The 22176-nt window shown below is 38.7% G+C and overlaps 2 protein-coding genes across 3 annotated transcripts in view; one reads left to right on the top strand and one right to left on the bottom strand.

Annotated features, from left to right (window-relative positions):
• Window positions 1-406: 406 nt before the first annotated feature.
• Window positions 407-20308, bottom strand: Zup1 (zinc finger containing ubiquitin peptidase 1). 2 transcript variants are annotated; one of them, XM_041653825.1, is made up of 10 exons: window positions 19965-20308; window positions 18086-18681; window positions 16925-17035; window positions 13098-13219; window positions 10378-10546; window positions 7529-7717; window positions 7203-7368; window positions 5384-5535; window positions 4741-4961; window positions 407-638 (listed from the first exon to the last, which is right to left on the bottom strand). In XM_041653825.1, exons 2-10 carry the CDS (start codon window positions 18639-18641, stop codon window positions 591-593), a joined length of 1734 nt encoding a protein of 577 aa, XP_041509759.1. In that variant the 5' UTR covers window positions 18642-18681; window positions 19965-20308; the 3' UTR covers window positions 407-590. The 2 variants fall into 2 exon arrangements, with proteins under 2 accessions (XP_041509759.1, XP_041509760.1); XM_041653826.1 differs by lacking the exons at window positions 407-638; window positions 4741-4961; window positions 5384-5535 and adding an exon at window positions 6300-7008.
• Window positions 20299-22176, top strand: part of Kpna5 (karyopherin subunit alpha 5) — a 46706-nt gene continuing 44828 nt past the window's right edge. The window contains exon 1 of the mRNA XM_041653829.1: window positions 20299-20377. The gene's annotated coding sequence lies outside the window, so the exon portion shown is untranslated. The remainder of the gene's footprint in view (window positions 20378-22176) is intronic.

The raw sequence follows: 22176 nt of genomic DNA, 5'->3' as shown, positions 1-22176 counted from the left end.
CTGCCTCAACTCTGCTTTTTGGCCACAGTGAGCCAGTGGATCTGCTATAGCACCCCAGCAGACTACAGAGTAAGCCCACCCAACACTGAAATATTGAAGCAAAAGAAATCTTCCTCCTTGAATTGGATTGAGTGTTTGTCACCACAATAAAGGCCTGATTGACACAACAGTGGAAAATACAGTGAGCTGGCTGTGGGATCCATCTTGTAATATTCCTGGGCTAATGCTAATTTATCAGGCATCTGGGTTCGTGTAGTTAATAATAGTGCTTGCCTTAAACAATTGTTTTAAAATTAAATGTATTAATAGATGTTAAGTACTAAGTAACTCATACAAGTTAAGGCCCAATCCATTAGCTTGTGAACTATAAAACAAGTTTGTGAGACATGGACAAGAAATGAAAATCAACAATGCAAACAAGGTATTTTATTCAACTAATTACAGACAATGAATTAATAAGAAGATTAACTTATTAGGCATTATAACTTAAATGTTATACCAAGAACTTCAGTGAAATCAAATTCTTCAACTGTATCAGAGAGTTCAGTATCAGTAAAAATGGTAAGTACAAAATCACCGAAATATTTCATTCAAGGAATCTTCTCCGCTGTAAACACTTGAGAAGCCTGTTTCCTGGCCTTGAAAAAGAATCAAGAAGAAAACAGGCTATGAATTATAACCTACAAATTAATTACATATACTATGTTATCATTTTTTTTTAAAAAAATTACATGTATTGTTTTATCTGTGCATGCCTGTGTATGCTATAGAGGTCAGCTTTCTTTATAACAGGAGGATCCTGAAGTTAGAGTTTGTCAGCCTTGGTAGCAAGTATTTTTGACAGCTGAGTAGTTGTATCAACCCTGTCTTATCATCATTTCAATGTAGAAAATGAAACCTGTACTTTTTTCAAGATAACAATGAAAAGTCCTAGTGGAAAATTATGATCTAAAACTTAAAAAATTAGTAATACATATTTTACAAGTCAAGTCATGAAGAAAATTCTAGATAAAGGCAAAATAGAGTGAAACAAAATGTTATTATCCGATGGACTCTGTCAAATGTAAAACTGCTGACTCACAATGATATAGATGGGAGGGGGTTTGAGGAACAACAGGAGACCAAAGAAGAAGTGAAAAGAATGATAGAGCTATGAGCAAATAATCCCACCACTGAGGAGGCAAAAGCAGGTAGATCCCTGTGAGTTCAAGGCTAGACTGGTCTACATAGGGAGTTCCAGGACAGCCAAAACTGTAGAGTAGGATCCTGTCTCAAAAGCAAAAACAACAACAACAAAACCCTTGTTTATTATGAATTAGTATTCCAGCTGTACCATTCCTGGGTGAGGAGTTATAGTATCTGACTTGGGGATGAGGGAGAGTCAGTTTCTTTAAGGAAATGTCTCTTGGTAAGTTGACCATGCTCCAGTGGCTGGTCTCATACCCAGGAATATATAAGAAAAAATTGGACTCTGTGGGTTATGGAAAAAAAGATAAACAAAGCACATGATAAGGACTTGGTGGGAAAGGATCTGGGAGAATTTAAGGTGAATAGAGGAGGAAACCATTCAAAATACATTCTATATATATAAAAAATATTCATAGTGTTAATAAAATATTAAAAGAATAAAGGAAAATTTCATTGTTTCTGCTGCTTCCAAATTTGGTTTACAAACTAAAGCATATTAAACTCAGCTAAACTAAACAAATTAGGATAATTCAAATTGGAATAACCAAATAAAAATTAAGAATGTACTGAAGTATATTAGCAACTATTATCAAGATGTGAAGAAAAGCCAGGCATAATATCAAATGTCAGTAATCCATGATGTTGAGGTAAGAGAATGAGTGATGTGGGAGTGTCATATCAATCTGTTGCTTTCATTGGTTAATTAATAAAGAAACTGCTTGGCCTGATAGGTTAGAACACAGGTGGGTGGAGTAAACAGAACAGAATGCTGGGAGGAAGAGGAAGTGAGGCAGACACCATACCTCTCCTCTCCAGGGTAGATGTGCGATGAAGCAAGCTGCCAGGTCAGACATGCTGAATCTTTCCAGGTAAGACACAGATTATTAGAAATGGGTTAAGCAAGATATGAGAGTTAGCCAAGAAGAGGCTAGATATAATGGGCCAGGCAGTATTTAAAAGAATACAGTTTCCGTGTTGTTATTTCAAGTAAAGCTAGCCGGTGGACGGGAGCTGGGCGGCAGGAACGCAGCCCGCAGCTCCTAGTACAAATGAGGAGTTCATAGTTAACCTAGGCTACACAGTGAACTCAAGACCAGCCTGGGCCACATGAAACCTTATCTCAAAGGTTGAAAAAAAATTTTTTTAAGTGAAAATAGGTTTCTAGAAAAACAGCTCTGTTTGGTGATGTGGTTCTTACAAAAGATGTAAGCTCAGTTCCCAAAAGCCATATTGGGTGGCTCATGACCACCCACAACTCTAGGTATAGGGGACACCATGTTCTGGTGTAACACTTATGTGGTTTGCACACAGGCACACACATACACAAATATAATAAGACCTTTTTTACAGTTTTCCTTTTCTTTTTAATGAGGATATGACTAATATCTGTTATATACATAACTAATTATTATTTTAACTAACCTTAATTAGATGGTATTTATTCTTTCAACTAACAAGACCTTAATTATCTAGACAGGTCTTGAATAAACAGTTACTCAAAATATATTCACAGCAAAAATATCTTATAGCATCATAAGACAGTTTCAAAAATAAAAGAAGTTTTAAAAGGCAAACTTTGTTTGTGAATAATAGGTAAATTATTATCAAAATATAACAATGAAGCTAGTAGAACAGCTCAGTTGGTAAAGGCAGTTCCTGCCAAACCCAATGAACTGAATTTAAGCCCTGGGACTCATATGGTAAAAGGAGAGAAACAACTTATGAATACACATACATACACACACACAAATTTACATAAAAATAAACATAATTTAATAGCTTTAATAGGGCAGTACATGGTGGTGCACACCTGTAATCTCAGCTTTGGGAAGCAAAGGCAGGCTGACCTCTGTGATTTCTGAGGCCAGTCTGGTCTATATAATGAGTCCCAGGTCAGCCACAGATACACTGTGAAGAAGACCTGTCTCAATTTTCTTTTTCTTTTGGGAAAAAAAAATCAGAACTAAGAGTGAGTTGATAGGGGCTTGGGGGAGAGCAGAAAAGGTGAAGGTAGAGAGAATAATCAGAACACATCCTTATACATGTATGAAATATTAAAAAGAAAAATGATTTAGTAAAACTTCTTAAAAAGAAGCTTTTTCCAAGAGGCTACACAAGACCAAGAGCTGGATAAACTGCTACACTGCAGATCTGACTTCACTACTCACTATAAGCATCCTCATTTGAAACACAGAAACAATATCCATTTACCCTACAGTGATGTTCTATACAGTGATACATGTAAAGCCCTTAGTAGCTGTAATTCTTAAAGGCACAGCTATGATCTAACAAACCCTGCAATCCCAAAAAAAACAAAGTCAAAAGTAAAACACAGAAAAGATATGTTTAGTATTCTAGCAGCAACAATGACTTACTTTCTAAAACTGGAAACATAAAAGCCACTTAAAATGTTGTTCACCTGGAGCCCAGACAACACCTGATTACTACTATACTCTCCAAAGTTACTATGCACTGAAAGCAAGCATCAGAACCCATGATAAGAATTAAAACGAACTCTACATTTATCTGGCCAAACTAATAATAGGATTAAAAATAAGTTTGTAATTGGGGATTAAAGACATTGAAAAGAAATCTTTTAAAGCATACTTAAATTGAGTAACCTAGCAAACAATCCTTGTCTTTCTATCTCCAGTTAAGAAGCTGAGATTAGCCAGCTTCTGTTTTAAATCTGACTCCTTTCCCTTGAACCTGTTCTTTCCCAAGTCCCTCACGAGTATTCTGTCTCGTCTTTAGAGGGAAACAAATATGAAGTTCCCAATAAGTACTCTTTTTAGTTTTCTCATAGAATTCCCACACCAGGGCTGCAGACGTGCTCGATGGTTACGAGGACACAGTGCTCTTGCAGGAGGCCCAAATGAATTTCCCAGGACCCACATCTAGCAGCTCACAACCATCTGCTATTGAAGCTCCATGGCATTTATGCCCTCTTCTGGCTTCCATGAGTTTTACTCTATACACAATACCACACTTAGATACACACAAACACATGCAATTAAAAATAAAAAATAAAATCTTAAGATTCTGGGATCTCATGCATTGTCTAGGCTTAGTGTGCTATGACGCCACTGCAGCTTACAACCTCAGTGGAGGTTTTCTAATGTCTAAAAGTTTTTCAGTAATTTGGAGCTCATTACTTAACTATAAATGATAAAGGCAAGGGTTGTTCTTGAACTGAGTATACTCAGAAGGCCAAAGGATAAGATATAGCTCCTGAATCTAGTGTGATAAACAGTAAGACCACCTGAGTTAGGTTACAGATTGTTTTCATAACCACATTATTGTTACTGATTACTTACCTGACATCAAAAGGTAAAACAACAAACAAATATTTTATGAAAATGAATTAAGCAACTGAAAGACATTTAGGTACTATCTAAATTTAAAAATGGCCATTCCAGAAATCCAGTGACGTCAAAGACAAATGTATTTGTCATTTCATGAAATAGAAAAGAGTTGTGAGGAGATAGAGAGAGAGAATGTTGATTTTAACTAAAACTTTTAAGTGACTTCACCTGATACTGAGATACTTACAACTTTCTCCTCTGGTGAAAGAACGCCCTCTACTGCTACTATCTGGTACTGCTTATGTTTAAGATTCCCCACAGATTTCCGCAGCTGCCTGAGACTACCAGGCTCTATGTCTTGCTTTAACAATCTCTGCATTTCTCGGGAAGAACATCCAGGATCAAATATTAGTAAACATAATGTCCGGTTTTTCTTTTCTTCAATGCCAACAATTGTTCGACTATGACCTAGTCAAAGTATAAATATCAGTTTAATATCTCACATCTGTACAGTTATTACTATATATACATCCACAGTCTCTGTGTGGGTTTTTGTGTGTTTAGAACACATGCACATATACACACACAGACTTGCTGTTTTAAATAAGTACAGTCTAGAAAGGCTTAACATAGTGACAAATGAATAAAGACTGGAAGAAGGAAAGGGATGGATAATGAGAGCAGTGAACCAGAAAAGGACCACAAGAAGTGCAAAGGCCCCAAGATGCTGTGTCACCCAAGAATGTACCAAAATGACAAGTAGCTCTGACAACCAGTCATAACAGCACCCCCCTCCACCCTGTCACCTCTACTATTGCAATCCTGACCTTCCTTAAGCAATAGTCAATCTGTTCTCTTAAAAATGATAGTTGTGTGTGTGATCTACTAACCCTGGTGCTGGAGATAGACAGGAGGTTTAGATGTACACACAACCTTTGGATTCCCTTCTCTAGCTGAAGAATAATAGTTCAATATCCATTCAAATAAGCGAGGGTGTGTACCCGATGGACCAGTTGACTTGTGAAAATCAATAATGCGGCACCTAAACAATTGACAAAGAAAATAGTTTAGAGATATTTTACAAATTTTTGCATAAATGTAATTTGCAAAAAAAAAATCTTGATCCAGAACAATTTTATGTATTGATGACTTCCCTATGAAGAAAAAAGTAAATATGAATTTTAACCATTTAGAAAAACTATCATTTTATGGGGAAAATAATAACTCAAATTACCACTCATAGCTCATGAATGAGCTAAAGATTACAATGATTTCCTAACATGTTCCCTGCACAGCAAATAAGAAGCATGCTGGACTTTTAAAACCCATGTGCTATAACATGGGACACAATCACTTTTATTCTAATGTCCCTATCCCTGATGATTAGCTAGAAACTTGCCAGTTAGAGGCTGGAGAGATAGCTCCATGGGTAAGGATGTTTTGAAAGCCTGATGACCTGAGAAGATGGGGAGACCAACTCCACACATTAGATTTCTGACCTCCACAGGCACTCTCCAACACATGCATAATAACAAAAATATAGAGACTTAGAGAAATAGCTCAGTGGTTGAAAGCACACACTACTCTTGCGGAAGACCCACATTTGGTCACAGTCGCCTGTTAACTCCAGCACTACAGGGTCCAAAGGCACCACACTCATGTTCACATAAACATGCACATATACACATAACGCAAAACCAGTAAAATAATAACTTTCATGGTTTTTGTTTTTAAAGAAAACAACTTATTACAGAGGTTTTTCTACTCAGCGTTAAGTGTAAACACAGAAATAATTAAAAACTTCAATCAAGTTATTGTGTCTTTATTTAAAAGAAAAAAATCTGAATTCTGATTTTAATCCTCAGTAGTAGTCATTTTTACATCAAAAGCATTCTAAATACTTTACTCCAAAAATAAATAAGTAAATATAAAAATATTCAGAGTATATTTGATTTTTTTTTTAGTTCCTGTTACAGACAATATTGGTGAACAGCATAGAAATATGTGAGTTCTCCCCTCTCCACCCAGTGTCTCCTGTCTGGCCCAGACTATGGTGGCATGTTTCCTTTAAGTAATCTTGAATAAATCAGATTGTTGAACTAGGTTCACTTCTACGCCACACACAAAAAAAAAATGTACTATAAAGCATAACCAAAAGCATTTAATAGCTTGATTATTTTAAATTCCAGCATAAACAATGCATCCTTGTCTCTCATAGCAATAAAATCTCAAAAAGATAAAAAAAAAACTGTTAATGGTTTCTGCCATACTCTGAATGTGCACTGTCCCTTGTAGGCTACATTAGACTTGATCTCAGCAGGAAGAGATATTTGAGAAGGTTGTGAAAACTCTAGGGGTGGAGGCTTGCTGGAGGAAGGAGATCACTGGAGGCAGGTCCGGAACTTTATAGCAGGTTCCCATTTCCTACTGATGCTATGCTTCGTGAATGCTGATGCAGTATGACAGCCAGTCTACTTTCTGCACCTTCTGTTTCCCCACCACAGTGGGCTGTATCCTTAGAAACGTAAGCCAAAATAAACCTTCCTCACTTAAGTTACTTTGGCTAGCACATTTTATTACAGCATGGAAAAAAATAACTAAGGCAGTGAGCTTTAGTCTGACTAAATTTAATGTCAGTAATTTGCAATTGAATGCAATAATGTTAACTGGAAAAAAAAATAATGTTAACTGGAGTTTGCAGGTACATACTTTACTCTCAGTGAGGTCAGAAGTGTATAAATCTCACAAGCTCCAATCCAGGCCTTTGTTCCCTGTAATTTGTTATTAAGTTGACAGGCTCCCTGAGGATCAAAACCTTCCTTCCATGCATCTTCAATCATGGACTGAATTTTTGGAATACAAGGAATGGACATACCTGGAATCGTGTAAGCAAAACAAGTCACAAGGTCAGGTACTAATATGCTGAACAATTATACCCCATAGTAACATGTATTCTAGTAAAACCCAATTTCTAAGACATTTCTTGGCAAGACCCTCTGTGTGTATAAACTCAGGGGTAACAGTACTTTACATACCTTTCAAGCAGTCACCATACACATCGTTTTGTAGTAATGATGAAAATAGCATCTGGAAATTTCTATAACCACAACCCCAACCTTTGTCCCCAAAGGAGGAATGAAAGTGGTCCACCACTGTAGAGAGCCACACACACCTCACATCTGTGGCAGTGTTCTGATAATATCTATGGAGGGCTTCAATAATTCCTAGAATAGAAGAGATTTGGAATACTGAAGAAGATTCATTATCTTCATTACACGGCTGTTCATGTCTAACATCAGCTTCAAGCTCCACAGAAAACACCCACCAACTCCACTTTTAATTCATCTTCTCCCACTACGACCTTAGCTCATGATCTCACTGCCCCACAACCCAAGTTTTCTAACATGAAAATAAACGTACGTTTTCTAACACTAAAATAGTTCTCCCTGCAATGACCTGAAGGTGACTGCATCCTTAAGCTCTTCAACTGCAAAGCCTGGAACACAAGAGTACCCACCCTTATAGAACAAATGCTCTTCTTGTCTTCCCATTTGTTACACTCACCATTAGAGCTTGCTCAGTCTTCATCAGTCTGCTTCCACCTGAAAGTGTATGTCTCCTGCTAGTCTACAGCATTAGTACTAATCTGCAGTATATAAAGCTTAAGCCAGTGTCCTGCATCTGACCTTCACTTTTTATTCTTCTTGACCTAACAATCAAATATTCTGCTGCTGAGCTTATAATTTAACTTCAGTACTATACTTTGTATACATAACAGGATAGTAAGTGCTAAGCAAAGAAAGATAAATATGACAATATTTCTAGAAACATGACCATAGACTAATGTCTAGAATTTGGTTAAGCAAGATATTTGGACAAGTTTACATGTGATTCTTCCTTTTGAAAATTCTTCTTCTTCTTAGAATTCTAAAAATCCTGGAAGAACCAAACATCACCTTCAAGTAACTTTTTTCTGACTCTACACAAACAATCAGAACATTTATTTTCTTCATGACCCCTACTTATTATCTAGTCACATTGTGTCACAGCAGAACATTATAGTTCTTTGTAAAAAATTCTGTCTTCTTTAAAAACTCGGATAACAATGGGCAGTGGTGCCTTTTATGTAGTTCATGTTTTCTCACAGCATGGGGTATGAAAAAGAAAAGTCATTATATGTATTTATTTGAATGAAATACATGGAAATGTTTTTAGGGAGACAAATTTAAAAAAAATAATTCAAAATAATCATTTTACCAATAGCTGCAGCTGTGCCCACTATCATGAAGAAAAACTTGATATAAATTTAAAACAATAATACCTAAACAAGACTTACATTCAAGAAAAAGAACAACAAAAATGACTTGTGACTGAATAGTAAGTTTACTCATGGAGAGAAAAAATGATGAAGTGGTATGAAACAGACACTCTAGCAACAGAAAGATAAAGGACTCAGATGGAATCAAGGTTTAGGACAGTACTTTAAGAATGAAAAGGGGGAAACCTATAAGAATAAAATTATATATATATATAATATGTATATCATGTATATATATACATATATATGTATACTCTGGCATGCTTATTAGATGTAAGACAGAAATACCTCATTTCCTGGCAAACTTTGTCTTAGCAATGATATCATACAACCATATTAAAGAATCTGCCTTACTGGGAAAGCTATTATAGTTTGCCAAATTGACATGTTATGCCTATCAAATTGCCTTCTAAATGTTTATATTTACATCCATAGATTAATGTTTGGTAGTAGGTGTCATTAACTGGTCAAAGAACTTAGTGAGAATAATGACTATTTGATATTCAATCCTAAGTGGTATATCTACATTAACCCCCCAAGGCTCAGGAAACATTAAGGAAGAGGGGGCACCGAAGGGCTTCTGGCTTTCAACCTAAGTAGCAAAGACTATCTGAACAGTACTCAGGTTACCAAAATGGTGCAGGAAAATTGTCTGTATTCTGTCAATCATGTTTTAAATAAACGCTGGTTGGCCAGGCAGGAAGTAGAAGTGGGAAAACCAGACAAGAAGTAGAAATGATACAATGAGAACAGGAGAATTCTGGGAAGGAGGAAATTGATTCTTCTCACTCCTGCCCAGACCACCAAAGCAGCAGGATGTGATCTGCCCCACAGAAAAAAGGTACTGAGCCACATGGCCAACATAGATAAGAAAAATGGGTTAATCAAGATGTGAGAGTTAGCCAGTGAGAAGCTAGAGCTAATGGGCCAATTAGCTTTATAACTTATAGAGATCTATGTGTGATTTTCTTTGGGGCTAAACAGTTGTGGGGTACCAGGCAGGGCAAAAAACAACAACAAGCAGGCCTGGCCGATCATGTTACACCAAAACTCTGTCAGAGAGGAGAGGGGTGGTGGCAAGGACACACCCATCTCTGATGATTTATAGACATTAAACCATTACAGGATAGGAGAACGTGAGGCCCTCACCTCCCTCAGATCTATAGGAAGATAATGGTTACCAGGGTGGGGAAGTGGTGAAACACATATCTTTTTTCTGACCCTTCATTTATGTTCTTACAAGTAACCCTGAACCAAAGCCAAATAAACATTAACATACGCTAATGTTTAAAAAAACCTAAAGGTTCATTTCCCATTGCTGTGAGTTAATACAAGAGAAACTAAATTATTTTAAATAAATTATTTACTATAAAAATAGGAGTTTAGTTTTAAATATTTGGAAAAAATATGTGAAATACAATCTCACCTCAAACTACATTAACTGTTGACAAAAAAATCCAGCAAATTCAAATGACTATATTACCCCAGTGACGTATGCAACATTAAATTTATTACTCTAGTAGCACATACAATAGTAAACTGCAACTTGTATTTTCAAGCACTCACCGGAAGTTTTCGTTTTTCCATCATCAATACCAATAGCTATTGATTCCATCATGTCTGCTTTTCTGCTGTGAAATTCAGAGGGATGCATTCTTCCCTTGTTTACTTCCATCTCCATGTACCGTAGCTGCTGTTGTCTGTATCCACCAGAATTATCTAAACCATATTGCCGCTAATAAACACAAAACAAATAACTTATTTTTATATCCCTGTTCTTCAAGCAAATGGAAACTTTCAACTTATTTTTTTCTTTGCGGGGGGGGGGATGTATATTAACATAGTCTGGCTAATGGATTTTTCATACAAGTAAATGTTAAGATTTTCATAATAATTAAACCATATATCCATAATTTAATAATTAGATATTTCTCTGTAAGCTTCTGCAGCTCTAAGAAATAATTAGTTGCTTTCCTTCTAGTATTGGAATGAAAGAACTATCTTTCTGCTAAAGGCAGAATTCTCAAGATACAGTTTGTAATGGGAATTTGCGATTCTGTTCCAACACTCATCCACAAAGTCCCACTTTGTCTTCAAATCAATCAATCATGCTACAGAGTAAGTGAACTGTGTTTTTGCAAACTGTACTGAGACATTCAAATGTATAAAACGCCTTATGGATAAACTTCCTGAGATCTAAACAACTTACAAAGTTACATCTTTGTCATGGTTAATTTTATTAAAGTTGAGGTGACTTAAATTTACCACAGGAACATTTAAGGGTATGTCTGTGGGTTGTCTAGATTGAACTAATAGAGATGGAAACCCACCCTAAAAATGGCGCATCCCATAGCTACTCACAGACTGAATAGAAAGGATAAAGTAGCTCATCTGTCCCTGCTTCTGGCTGTAAATGCAATGTGACCAGCATTCTTCCTCATGCTATACATAAACCCTCCTTCCATAAAGTGCTTCTTGATACTTATTCGATCAAAGCAACAACTAAGGTCTAAAAAAGCTTACTAAGGAGTGGGCTTCTACTGTAGTCAACCTGTCCTGAGAGTTCTTATGCCGTTGAAACCTGTTTATGAGGAGGACTGTGGAAGAGTTTGGAACTCCAGGCTCAAAAGGCCCTAGAATACTGTAAGCAGGGCTTAAGAGGCCATTCTGATAGAGTAGGGAGACCAGAATGCTAGGACCATGTGAAGAGTGGAGGGCTGATTCAGGAGGTTTCAGAGGTAAACCGGGCTAGAAGTCATTCGGGATTCATTCTGGCAAGAATCTGGCTTCATTCTGCTTGTGTCCTAAGAACTTCAGAGGCTGAAGAAGTAGAAGATTGGTAAGGAAATCTCAAGATAACATTCAGACTGCATCACGATTACAGGCTATAACCCTTATGCAGGTTTACAGTAGAGTACAAGGTAGACCAGAAAGCTGAAAATGTGTTAAATGTGGTAAAGTGTTAAGGTTATAAACAAAGCAGGTATGAAAGCAGCTGCACAGTGTGATAGTTATTTGCTTCTGAAATCTGGTTACCTGACTTCAAACCCTGAGACCCACATGTTGGAAGGAGAGAGCCAACTTTCAGAAATTTTCCTACTTCCACAGGCCCGCCAGGACATGTGTACACCCTCACACCCACAGATAATTTTTATTTTTTAAAGCAGCAGTAATTATTGTGGTAGTCCGAGTGAGAATGGTTCCTATGGGCTCTATGTTTAAAGACTTGGTCCCCAGTTAGTGGAACCATTTGAGAAGGATGATGAGGTACAGTCTTCTTGGAGCAGGCATGGCTTTGTCAAAGGAAGTTTCTCATTTGGAGTACACTTGGAGGTTTCAAAAGTATAGTGTCACAATCTGCCCATCACTTTCATAGTTTTATGTGCACACTTTTCTACCTGATAGCTATCTAACATGGAACAAAACACTTTATTTTGATTCTTCATTTAATCACACGAGAGAAAGAAAAATGAAAACAAAATTCTGTTTGTTTTCTGTAAATTTTTTTTTTTTTTTTTTTTTTTTTTTTTTTTTTTTTTTTGGTTTTTCGAGACAGGGTTTCTCTGTGGCTTTGGAGCCTGTCCTGGAACTAGCTCTGTAGACCAGGCTGGTCTCGAACTCACAGAGATCCACCTGCCTCTGCCTCCCGAGTGCTGGGATTAAAGGCGTGCGCCACCAACGCCCGGCCTTGTTTTCTGTAAATTTTTTCACATATTTTATCTGAAATGATTATTCTAGTATCTGAACAGATGGCTACACTGTTTTGTTTTATTTTGGGGTTTTTTGAGATGGTTCCCAGGTTGACCTCAAACTCAAGAGATTTATTCACCTTCCTCTGTCTCCCTAATGCTGGGACTAAAGGTATGTGCCACATATACAGTCAAGAACGGCTACATTTTCTTCCTTTCTTCCTTTTCTTTATTTATTGGGGGAGGGGGCTTGTGACTGTGAAGGTAGAAGAGGGAACAGATCACCTGGAGCTGGAATTATAAGCAGGTATAAGCTGCCTGACTTTGGGGCTGGGAAATGAACTCAAGCCCTCTGCTGAAGCAGCAAGCACTCCTAACACATCTCTCCAGCTTTGGAGAACTGTGCCCCCATCTCAACAAACTATAGAGGACACAGATGAAAATATTTTTTAACATAACATGGACAGGCTAGGTAGAAATCTTTTTGGCTGTGAGCTTTTAATGGTGGAGTTATATCTTCAGACATAAGTTAACATCTCTAAAATATATTTGGGAAATAAGAACTCGACTCAATAAAACTGTTATTAATTTTTGTACCTGCAACTTCTGGAACTCTTCCCTTTCTTGTCTTGATTCTTCAGATTTCCTCTTCCTGTCTTCTTCTTGTTGAAGCTGTTGAGCTAATTCTCGATCACCAGAACACTGGACTCTGTCCATACCTATCAGAGAGTACAAGCGACATTCACTAAGTGCTCAGGCTGCAACAAGCACTTCTCATTGACTAACTGATGTCACCTTCCTGTTTATGAAGTATTATCGACTGAGAAAAAAAAATTGAAAGGTTAAGTGACACTTTTTATTGATGGCTCTGAATACAACTAATGGAGATTCACTTTTGAAAGAAATATAAAAAAAGAAAGTAATAAAAAATACAAACTATACACTCACTAGCTCCAAGTATTTCACTACAGTTAGTTTTACCCAAGCAAGATAATTTTATAGCATAATGACTTGCTTCCTCTTTCCCAGAGAAACTGAAGATTCTTTTATTAGTGGCTTCTGTATAGTATCTTGTTTCTTAGAGTTCTTTATTTTTCAGGGTTTTCCAGTGAAATAGGACTAAGGGCAAGACAGAAACACCACACATAGGCACACTGAGACAGGCACACATACATTCAGAATGAGAGAGACAGAGAAACAGAGATAAAGAGACAAAGAGAACATCATTAAATATCATGAGTCATGAGGGGTTTAGGTCACATAATAACACAGGGGAAAAAGTTCCTGATAGTCAGAGAAACAGAGACTAGAAGTGAGAGTCAGACCAAGAAGCTGGAAATGCCAGAACCAGTTTAGAAAGGATAAAATCCCAATCTGAGGTCAAAGGCTTCAGATTTCTGATAGGGATGCTAAGAAGAGTTCCAGATAAAAAACCCATTGCCATTGTTCTTGAGTTCTCAGTAGTCCTCATTGTCCGCTATGTTCAGCAAGTCCGGTTTTATCCCATGCTTTTTCAGACCCAGGCCAGCTGCACGTACTGACTTTGGGGGAGCCTAGGCAGTTTGGATGCTCACCTTACTAAACCTGGATGGAGGTGGGCGGTCCTTGGACTTCCCACAGGTCAGGGAACCCTGATTGCTCTTCGAGCTGATGAGGGAGGGGGACTTGATCGGGGGAAGGGGAGGGAAATGGGAGGCAGTGTCGGGGAGGAGGCAGAAATCCTTAATAAATAAATAAATTTAAAAAAAAAAAAAAGAGTTCCAGAGTCCAAAGGTCAAACACTCTATCTATCTAGAGTCAAAAAGCAAAGAGCAGCAGCAGGAAAAACAAGACCCAATCCAGAAGGAAGAGCCAAAGTGAGTCTGCCCCTTCTACAACTGTCTTGGTCCATCTAGAATCCAACTAAACTGGATGCTACCTCCCCACACTGAATACAAATCTTCACTATTCAGTTTGCCCACATACACATTTCCCTTAGAAACATCCGCAGAGAAACACACAGAATAGTTTAACAGTCTTCAAGGTATTCCTCAATCCAGAGACATTACAATCCACAAACCTGATTATTTAATTCCGAAACTGAACATTTTTTCTTCCAAACCTCCCAGCTATTGCTACTCTTCCTATTTGAGGCTCCATTATATTCTTGGTGATGTAATTCACAACTGATTTTGAACATATCCTGAGATTATCTGCCTTGGTTAATAGAATACATGCGCCAATACAAAGCCTACCCATAAAGGAAGAATTAGCAGACATTCAGCTTTCAAAGGCTCACCTTTTCACAGCATTTCCTTACAATAGTACTCAAAAAAAAAAAAAAGATAGCTGGGTGGCTAGTTTTATGTTAAGTTGATGCAAGCTAGCAAGCTAGAGCCATTTGGCAAGAGGGACTATCAACTGAGAAAATGCCTCCATAAGATTGACCTATAAACCAGGTGGGTGACGCACGCCTTTAATCCCAGCACTAGAGAGGCAGAAGCCAGTAGATCTCTGTAAATTCGAGGTCAGCCTGGTCTACAAGAGCTAGTTTTAGGACAGGCACAAAGCTACACAGAGAAACCCTGTCTTGAAAAAGAAACAAAAAACAAAACAAAACTAGATTGACCTGTAGACCGGGTATGGTGCCGCATGCTTTTAATCCCACCCAGCATTTGGGAGACAGATGCAGGTGGAGCTCTATGAGTTCTAGCCTGATCTACAAGTGACTTACAGAGCTACACGGTGAGACCCTGTCTCAAAAAACCAAAAAGATTGACCTGTAGGCAAGTTTGTAGTTCATTTTCTTAGTGATTGATGTTGGAATACCCAGCTCTTGTGGGTGGTGCCACTCCTGGGCTGATGGTCCTGGATGAACCCAGGTTGACCCAGCCAGGAGGGATCAAGCCAGTCAGCAGCACACCTTCATGGTCTCTGCATCAGTTCCTACCTACAGGTTCCTGCCCTGACTTCGCTCAGTGGTGACTGTTACCTAGAAATGTAAGATAAAATAAACCCTTTTATCTGCAAACTGCTTTTGGTTGTGGTGCTCTATTACAGAAACAGTAACCCTAAACAAAGGCAAAAACATACCAACTGGAGCAGGCAGCGGAGAACCACTGAAGAGGAATAATCTACAATCAATGCTCTAGTAATTTTTCTCTTGTGGTGAGGGATAAAGCAGGCGTGTGATGCATAGAGATCACTGGTATTGGTAGTAAACCACTGAACACTAAATCTCCCACTTTATTATGTTATCTATATATCCTCAAATACTAAGATTGAGTAGAATACAGTTTACTTCTCTTAGAGGCCACTTTACTTTTCTGTAAATCCTGGAAACTCATACAAGATTCTTCCACTTCCAAAGCTCCCTAAGAAGTATTTAATGTTATTTTTAAAGTGACAGACAACAGAACCAGGGAGATAGCTCTGCCAGTGAAGTGCTTGCCTTACAATTACAAGGACCTGAGTTCAGTCCACTGAACCATGTGAACCTTGTAGGTATGTTTGTAATTCCTGCATGAGGGAAGTGGAGATAGGAGCATTCCTGGGATCTAGCATAACTCATGGACTCCATGACAGTAAGAGACCCCATCTTAAAAGAGAGATATGGCATTCCTGAGGATGACATCCAACATTATGGCATGGTGTCCACATAGGCAGAAACTAGCTGGGCTGCCTCGGAGGGATTTAGACCAGCTGAATCTCTAGGAGACCAGCTGAATCTCTAGGAAATGGCACCCTCCAACCTGGTGAGCTGCCTGCAGGCTAGGCAGTGTCCTCCGGGTTTCGCAGATTTTGTAAGCATCCCACATGACAGGGTAGGTGATGCACCTGGTTTTGACCCATTTCTGCTCTTGTAACTCCTCACCCATACTCCTGTAAGTAACCCCAATAAAACTCAATGACTCATCAAACTGAATTTTGGTGAACTTTGGTGGTATCAGGATTTTGGTCTGTCATAGGCTCTCTGGGGTAAGTAGACATGTGTGCTGTGTCTTCTCAGGGAAAGTTTGTCACACAACAGTTGTGAGATTCACATAAATTCACCTAGCTTTTTAAATTGGCAGCTTCTTAGTTCAAAATTTTTGCTAGCTAAATGCTAACTTTATTACTTCAAACCAATGAAAGAATGGCCTTACTTTGCCAATAAAAACCTTAAAATGGCAAACACTTTACAAAGCATTATCTTAAATGATGTACGTTCTCCATGTCAAGCAAAGCTCAAGGATGTCAAAATCTGGTTTGAATGGTGTCTCCACAGTTCATCCTGTAAAACTTTTCTGTGAAGTAACTTTCAGGAAAGCAGTGCAGCTCCATGAGGACTATTTAAAGAGCAGATTCACTTTTAAACAGTATGACTTTTTTCATTATATCAATAACCTAAAAGAAACATGTATTCTAGGAAGTAGAAATTAAAATACTTTTAGACACAAACATACCTTCTTGAAAGCTGCTTTCTTCTAAATGCAAATCCACATGTTCCTGGAGAATATGGTAATTTGTACAGACGAGCCCGCACATGGGACAGTCGTAGAGTGGTTGATGACAGTCTGTGGTAGAGACGCAGAAACGCTTGTTCAATTTGCAGAATGTTTAAACTTTTCACCCCATGCCAAGAACTATGTGCAATCTGGAAACTTCATCATATGAGTAAAATGTTTTCCTAGTTAGCATTAAACATGTCACCAGGTATAGTGGTGCATACTTTTAATCATGGCACTAAAGAGCTAGAGGCAATCAGATTTCTGTAAGTTAAAGCCAGCCTGGTCCACACATCAATTTCCAGGCTAGCCATGGCTATACAGTGAGACCCAGTCTCAATAAACAAACAAACAAGGCACATCAAAGACTTTCTACTACTTTCTAACCTTGTTGTGAAAATGAAAATCCTTTACAGTTGGATTTAAAAGCTACTGTTCACATTAGGGGACTCACAGCCAGTTATAACCCTAGTTCCCTCTTCTGGAATCCATGGGCACCTGTACATAGACACACACACACACACACACATCAACAATAAAAATCTTAAAAATAAAATGAGAATGCCTAAGGAAATAATGAAAAGGTCAAAAACAGTCCATTCTGATATTATTGACATGTTACAAAATGATAATTATTAAATTAGCACAATAATAAGGAATAGTTAAAAAAAATAGGACCTGGAAGACCAGAACTGACTCATACAGATGTAATAACTTGAAAAGTATTATGAATCAATAGATTTTTATTTTCCAAACTCTCAAATATATACACTACATATACATACAACATATACATAATTCAAATGAATTTAAAATATGGGAAACAAGAATATAAACGAATACCTTTTTATCTAAGAGTAAAAATACCACTGTGGGAAATATATGGAAAGCAAACACAAATGAATGTAAATCTTGCAAAAATTAAAAGGTTAAGACACAGTGGTGGAAAACAGCTTAAGTCACGGATTCTATGGAGAATATATTTTCAAAGCAACTGAATAAGATGTCAGAAATTGAATCTTAAAAGCACATTTGTAGCAGTTACCAAGTCAGCTTGATAGCATGGATTAAACCAAGACTATTGTTTTCATAACAATTTAACTGAATTAAACACTTTACCTTCTAATGGAGTTTCTAAAAGACTGGCGTGTTTTGTTTTCACGTGCGTCTCCATATCTTGACTACACCCCTCTATTTTTCCACAAAAGGGACAGTCAGGAGGACTGTAAGTTGTCTCGTAAATTGATCCTGGCACTGGAGACAATCCAGACTGCTTTTCTGGGCTTCTCAGGTACTGTCTAGATTCCGTTACCCTCTCTGTATGAAAAGCTTCATGTTTTAAAGTCTCATCTTTAGGAACGCTTTGGGCTGAATTTTTTGGAAAATTAGATGCACAAGCTGAATGAATACTTGAATGAACTTCCATTGTCCTCTGTAGGGTGGTATTCTGGCTGTCTGGATTTTCATACTGCATTGCATTTAGTTTCCCAAAGTTTCTTTCTGGTGTATTCTGCTCAAAATGAGCAGTTTCAATATGAAAACACATTTCATCATAATTTACACCTGACAACTTGCAAAATGGACATGTAACTTCGTTTTCCATGTGAACAATTAGATGAGCCTTCATATCTAGTTCTGTGGCTACTGTCTCACCACAGATGTCACAGGAAAGCATGGTGGGGACATGTGCCTAGAAATGAAGCAAAATCACAATTCTGAAAGCAAGAGTTGAAGAAAAAGGACATTTCATAATATTACTTGGTCACTCTTGGAGTATTTAGAGGTGTATTAGCTTTGGCAAAAAATATTCAGTATACCTATCATTCCTTAAATTCATATACTTAATTCTAAGCCTCAATCAAAACCTCACTACAGGTTAAGCATCTCTTCTCCAAAAATCCAAAGTCCAAATGTTCCAAAATGCAAAACTTCTGAGCTATGACATGATTCCATAGTGGATCTATGCCTGATCTCATGGGATGGATGACAGTCAAAAACAGGCACACTGAAAATATAAATATACATGTATAAGTATACATGAAAATACAAGAGGTACATGACACATACAGAAATTTTGTGTTTTGCACTGTATTTTTAAATATTTTAGATAAAGGATATTCAACGTGTGCCTGAATTTCAACATATCAAAGGTAATAATAAAATAAAAATAATAAATTTATGAATCAAACATTTCACTAAGGCATGGTGATGTCTTCCATCTCAGCACTCCTAAGGCAGAGGCAGGTTGATCGCCATGAATTGGAGGCGAGCCTGGTCTACAGTTTCAAACCAGTCAGAGCTGCCTAGTGAGACTTCATCACACAAAAATTCAAAGTGTTTGATTCAAGAGATAGAAAAAAAGTATATTTAATTAGTTGTTCATGCAAGATAAGGTTAAAGGAAAAGTGCAGTCTACGTGTATATTTACTTGCATGTATTAATGAGAAGGGTAAATGTACCTTAGTATTAACACTTCCGGGCTTTACAAATGTCAAACTGAATTGTTTTTACATACATGGAAACCCTGGATCAGACAGGTCACTCTAGCCAGAAAATGAACACACACTGCAGAGCCCAAAGGTAAAAGCTGAGAGGCTGTAGGAAAACAGCATTCACTCCTGGAATCCAGGAAGCCCAGAAAACTGGGTTATAGACGCTGGTTTCGTTACATTAGCTAACAGCTCCTTCCTCTGAAGTTCAGTATCAAACGAGTTCAGAGACCTTAGATTTGATGGGCTAATAGCAAGCTGATTACTTATAGGAAGCTGATTTAAAAAAAAAAAAAGAACAAACAAAAACAACCCTTTTCAAGCAATCACACCACCACCTGCCTAACCCACCTAAAAATAAAAACCGAGGGCAATTATCCCCTTCATGTAAACTCAGCTTTGCAAAATGTCTCTACATTTTCTCCTTTTTCAGACAAGGAAAGTAAGTTTCTGATTCTAGAAGGAAGTTAGTTCTCTGGACACTCAGTTTCGTTTCAGATAAAGGATACAGTGGAAGTGAGACAGGCCAAGGGGAGCCTGGGTGCGCGGTGGCGAAGGCCGCAAGGCCCGAATCTGACGGAGTTCGGCGCCAACGTCCCACCGGGCTAACGTCCGACCCGGCTCCAGGCACCGGCCCTGCGGCTACCCAGAGACGGCCAGGAGACGGGGTCTGCGGCTGCGCCGCCGCCCCTCCCCACCGCGGGAGCCGCCAGCGTCCGGCGCCACTCCCCGCACAGCCCGCCCGAGCGCCGTGGGTCAGGCCACCCGAGACTGTGCCCCACAGCGAACCGAAAGAGAGCTCTGGCCTCCGAGAGCCCTCCGCAGTACCGCAGCCACTACAGCCCTTCCTCACCGCCGGAGGAGAGATCCCAGCATGCCCCTCTCCAGATGCGGCGGAGTGTGATGCATTCTGGGACCTGGGGTGAGTTTTCCAGCAGCGTTTGCTAGAGCATCCCCGGTCCCTCCCACTCTCCCGCCGCAGTTTCCACGTTAGATTTGCTAAAAGAAAAACTAGGTTCTGAGATCTTTGAAAACCATCTGTGAGTGTGTGTGTGTGTGTGTGTGTGTGTGTGTGTGTGAGAGAGAGAGAGAGAGAGAGAGAGATGTTAAGGCAAACACGTGTTTCTATTTACACTGCCTAGTGTCAAGCTCTAAATTATACTCTGCAGGTTAAAGCAGGTTCCTTCGTCAGGTTCCAAAGTTGCCTGTCCCCTGCAGTTACTATCTCCCCAGTGTTCCCACTAGAAGTGTTCTTTGTACTTGGAGGCAGCTTGCGAACTAAAATACACAAGACACAGGACATTCTGGTGAGGCAGAGACAAGTAAAAGAAATGAAATGAATACCATAAATGTTACAAAGAAAATAAAACCGAATTGCAGAGGTACAAATGTTGTCAGAGAGTCTTCTCATTGTTAGGAAATGAGCTAAGCCGTTGGCCCTCGCACAGAAATCCAATCAGGTCGAATAAAAACGAATCAAACTGCCCATGTTTTATTCAATACAGCACTCTCGGGTGCCGAGAACATGACATGGGAGACATTAAACAGTGGAGCACAAGCAAAGCCGTGTTCCTCCGCTGGACGTCCACTTAAATACCCTGTGGGAGTGGTCCTGACCCTCCCCCGAGGAGGGGTCAGGACCTGGCATGCTGGGATTTGTAGTCCAGACCAACGCAACTCCCGGGCCAGGGGGCTAGGATGGAAGCCAGGGTGACACTCCCAACTTAACATCACACTCATAAAGATAAGTGTAAGATGTAAGAAAGTCTCCTTTTAGGACGACAGTATTACTTTTAATGTTAGAAAGTCGACTTACAGAGTTACTGATGTTAGGGTAAGTTCGGTTTAACGAGGTGGACATTCTGATGAACTAAGTTAAACTAACAAGAAAGAAGCCTAAGACTGAGGAACTTTTCCTTACTAAACCATAATGTGCCAAAGCTAGGCGAAGAGTGATTACAACAGTGATTCTCAACTTGTAGGTCTCAATTCATGGGGTGGGGGCGGGGGTCAAAGGACCCTTTCACGGTGTGGCCTATGACCGTTGGAAAACACAATTATTAACATAACGATTCATAACAGTAGCAAAATTAGAGTTATAAAGTAGCAACTAAAATAATGTTATGGTTGGGGGTCTCCATGATATTAAGAACCGTATTAAAGAGTCGGGGTCTCAGCATTAGGAAGGTTGAGAACCACTGGATTACAAAGTCAGCTTAGAGCTGCAGGATCAGCTCACTTAGGAGCTGTGAGGAAACTCTAACGTATTTAAATGTGTGTGTGTGGGGGGTCGTAATCTGATAAGTATAATATTTTTAAATGATGGGGTAAATGTGGTTCATGAAGCAAAATGTATTTCTTGCTTCTCTGAATCTACTCAAGGGAGTCAAGGAGGGATTATAAAAGCAAATGGTATTCTTACAGGACATTGAAAGTCAGAAAATGAGCAGAGTTGAGTAATCACCAATTAGCTGAGAGATCAACAACAACAACAAGTCAACTCCCTAGAGGAATAAAAAATATTCAGAAAACGGAAAACTTCTGGGAAAGAATTTGAAGGACTGAATAAAAGAAAACGTTGTGAAATGTCTAAACACATTGTAGCTAAAACTCCACTCCAGATTTCCCCCATCACCAGCTTCCCCAGCGACTCATTTTTTCCTCCAGGACAGGTTTGGTTTATAAAGAAGGTGGCAGGCCATCTTCTGTGACCAGGCAAGA

This window comes from Microtus oregoni, unplaced genomic scaffold (genome assembly GCF_018167655.1).
Source record: "Microtus oregoni isolate MIOR12 unplaced genomic scaffold, Mior012 000006F_ref0000085, whole genome shotgun sequence".
In the NCBI taxonomy this organism is placed as follows: domain Eukaryota; kingdom Metazoa; phylum Chordata; class Mammalia; order Rodentia; family Cricetidae; genus Microtus; species Microtus oregoni.
This window is presented reverse-complemented; position numbering and strand designations above follow the sequence as displayed.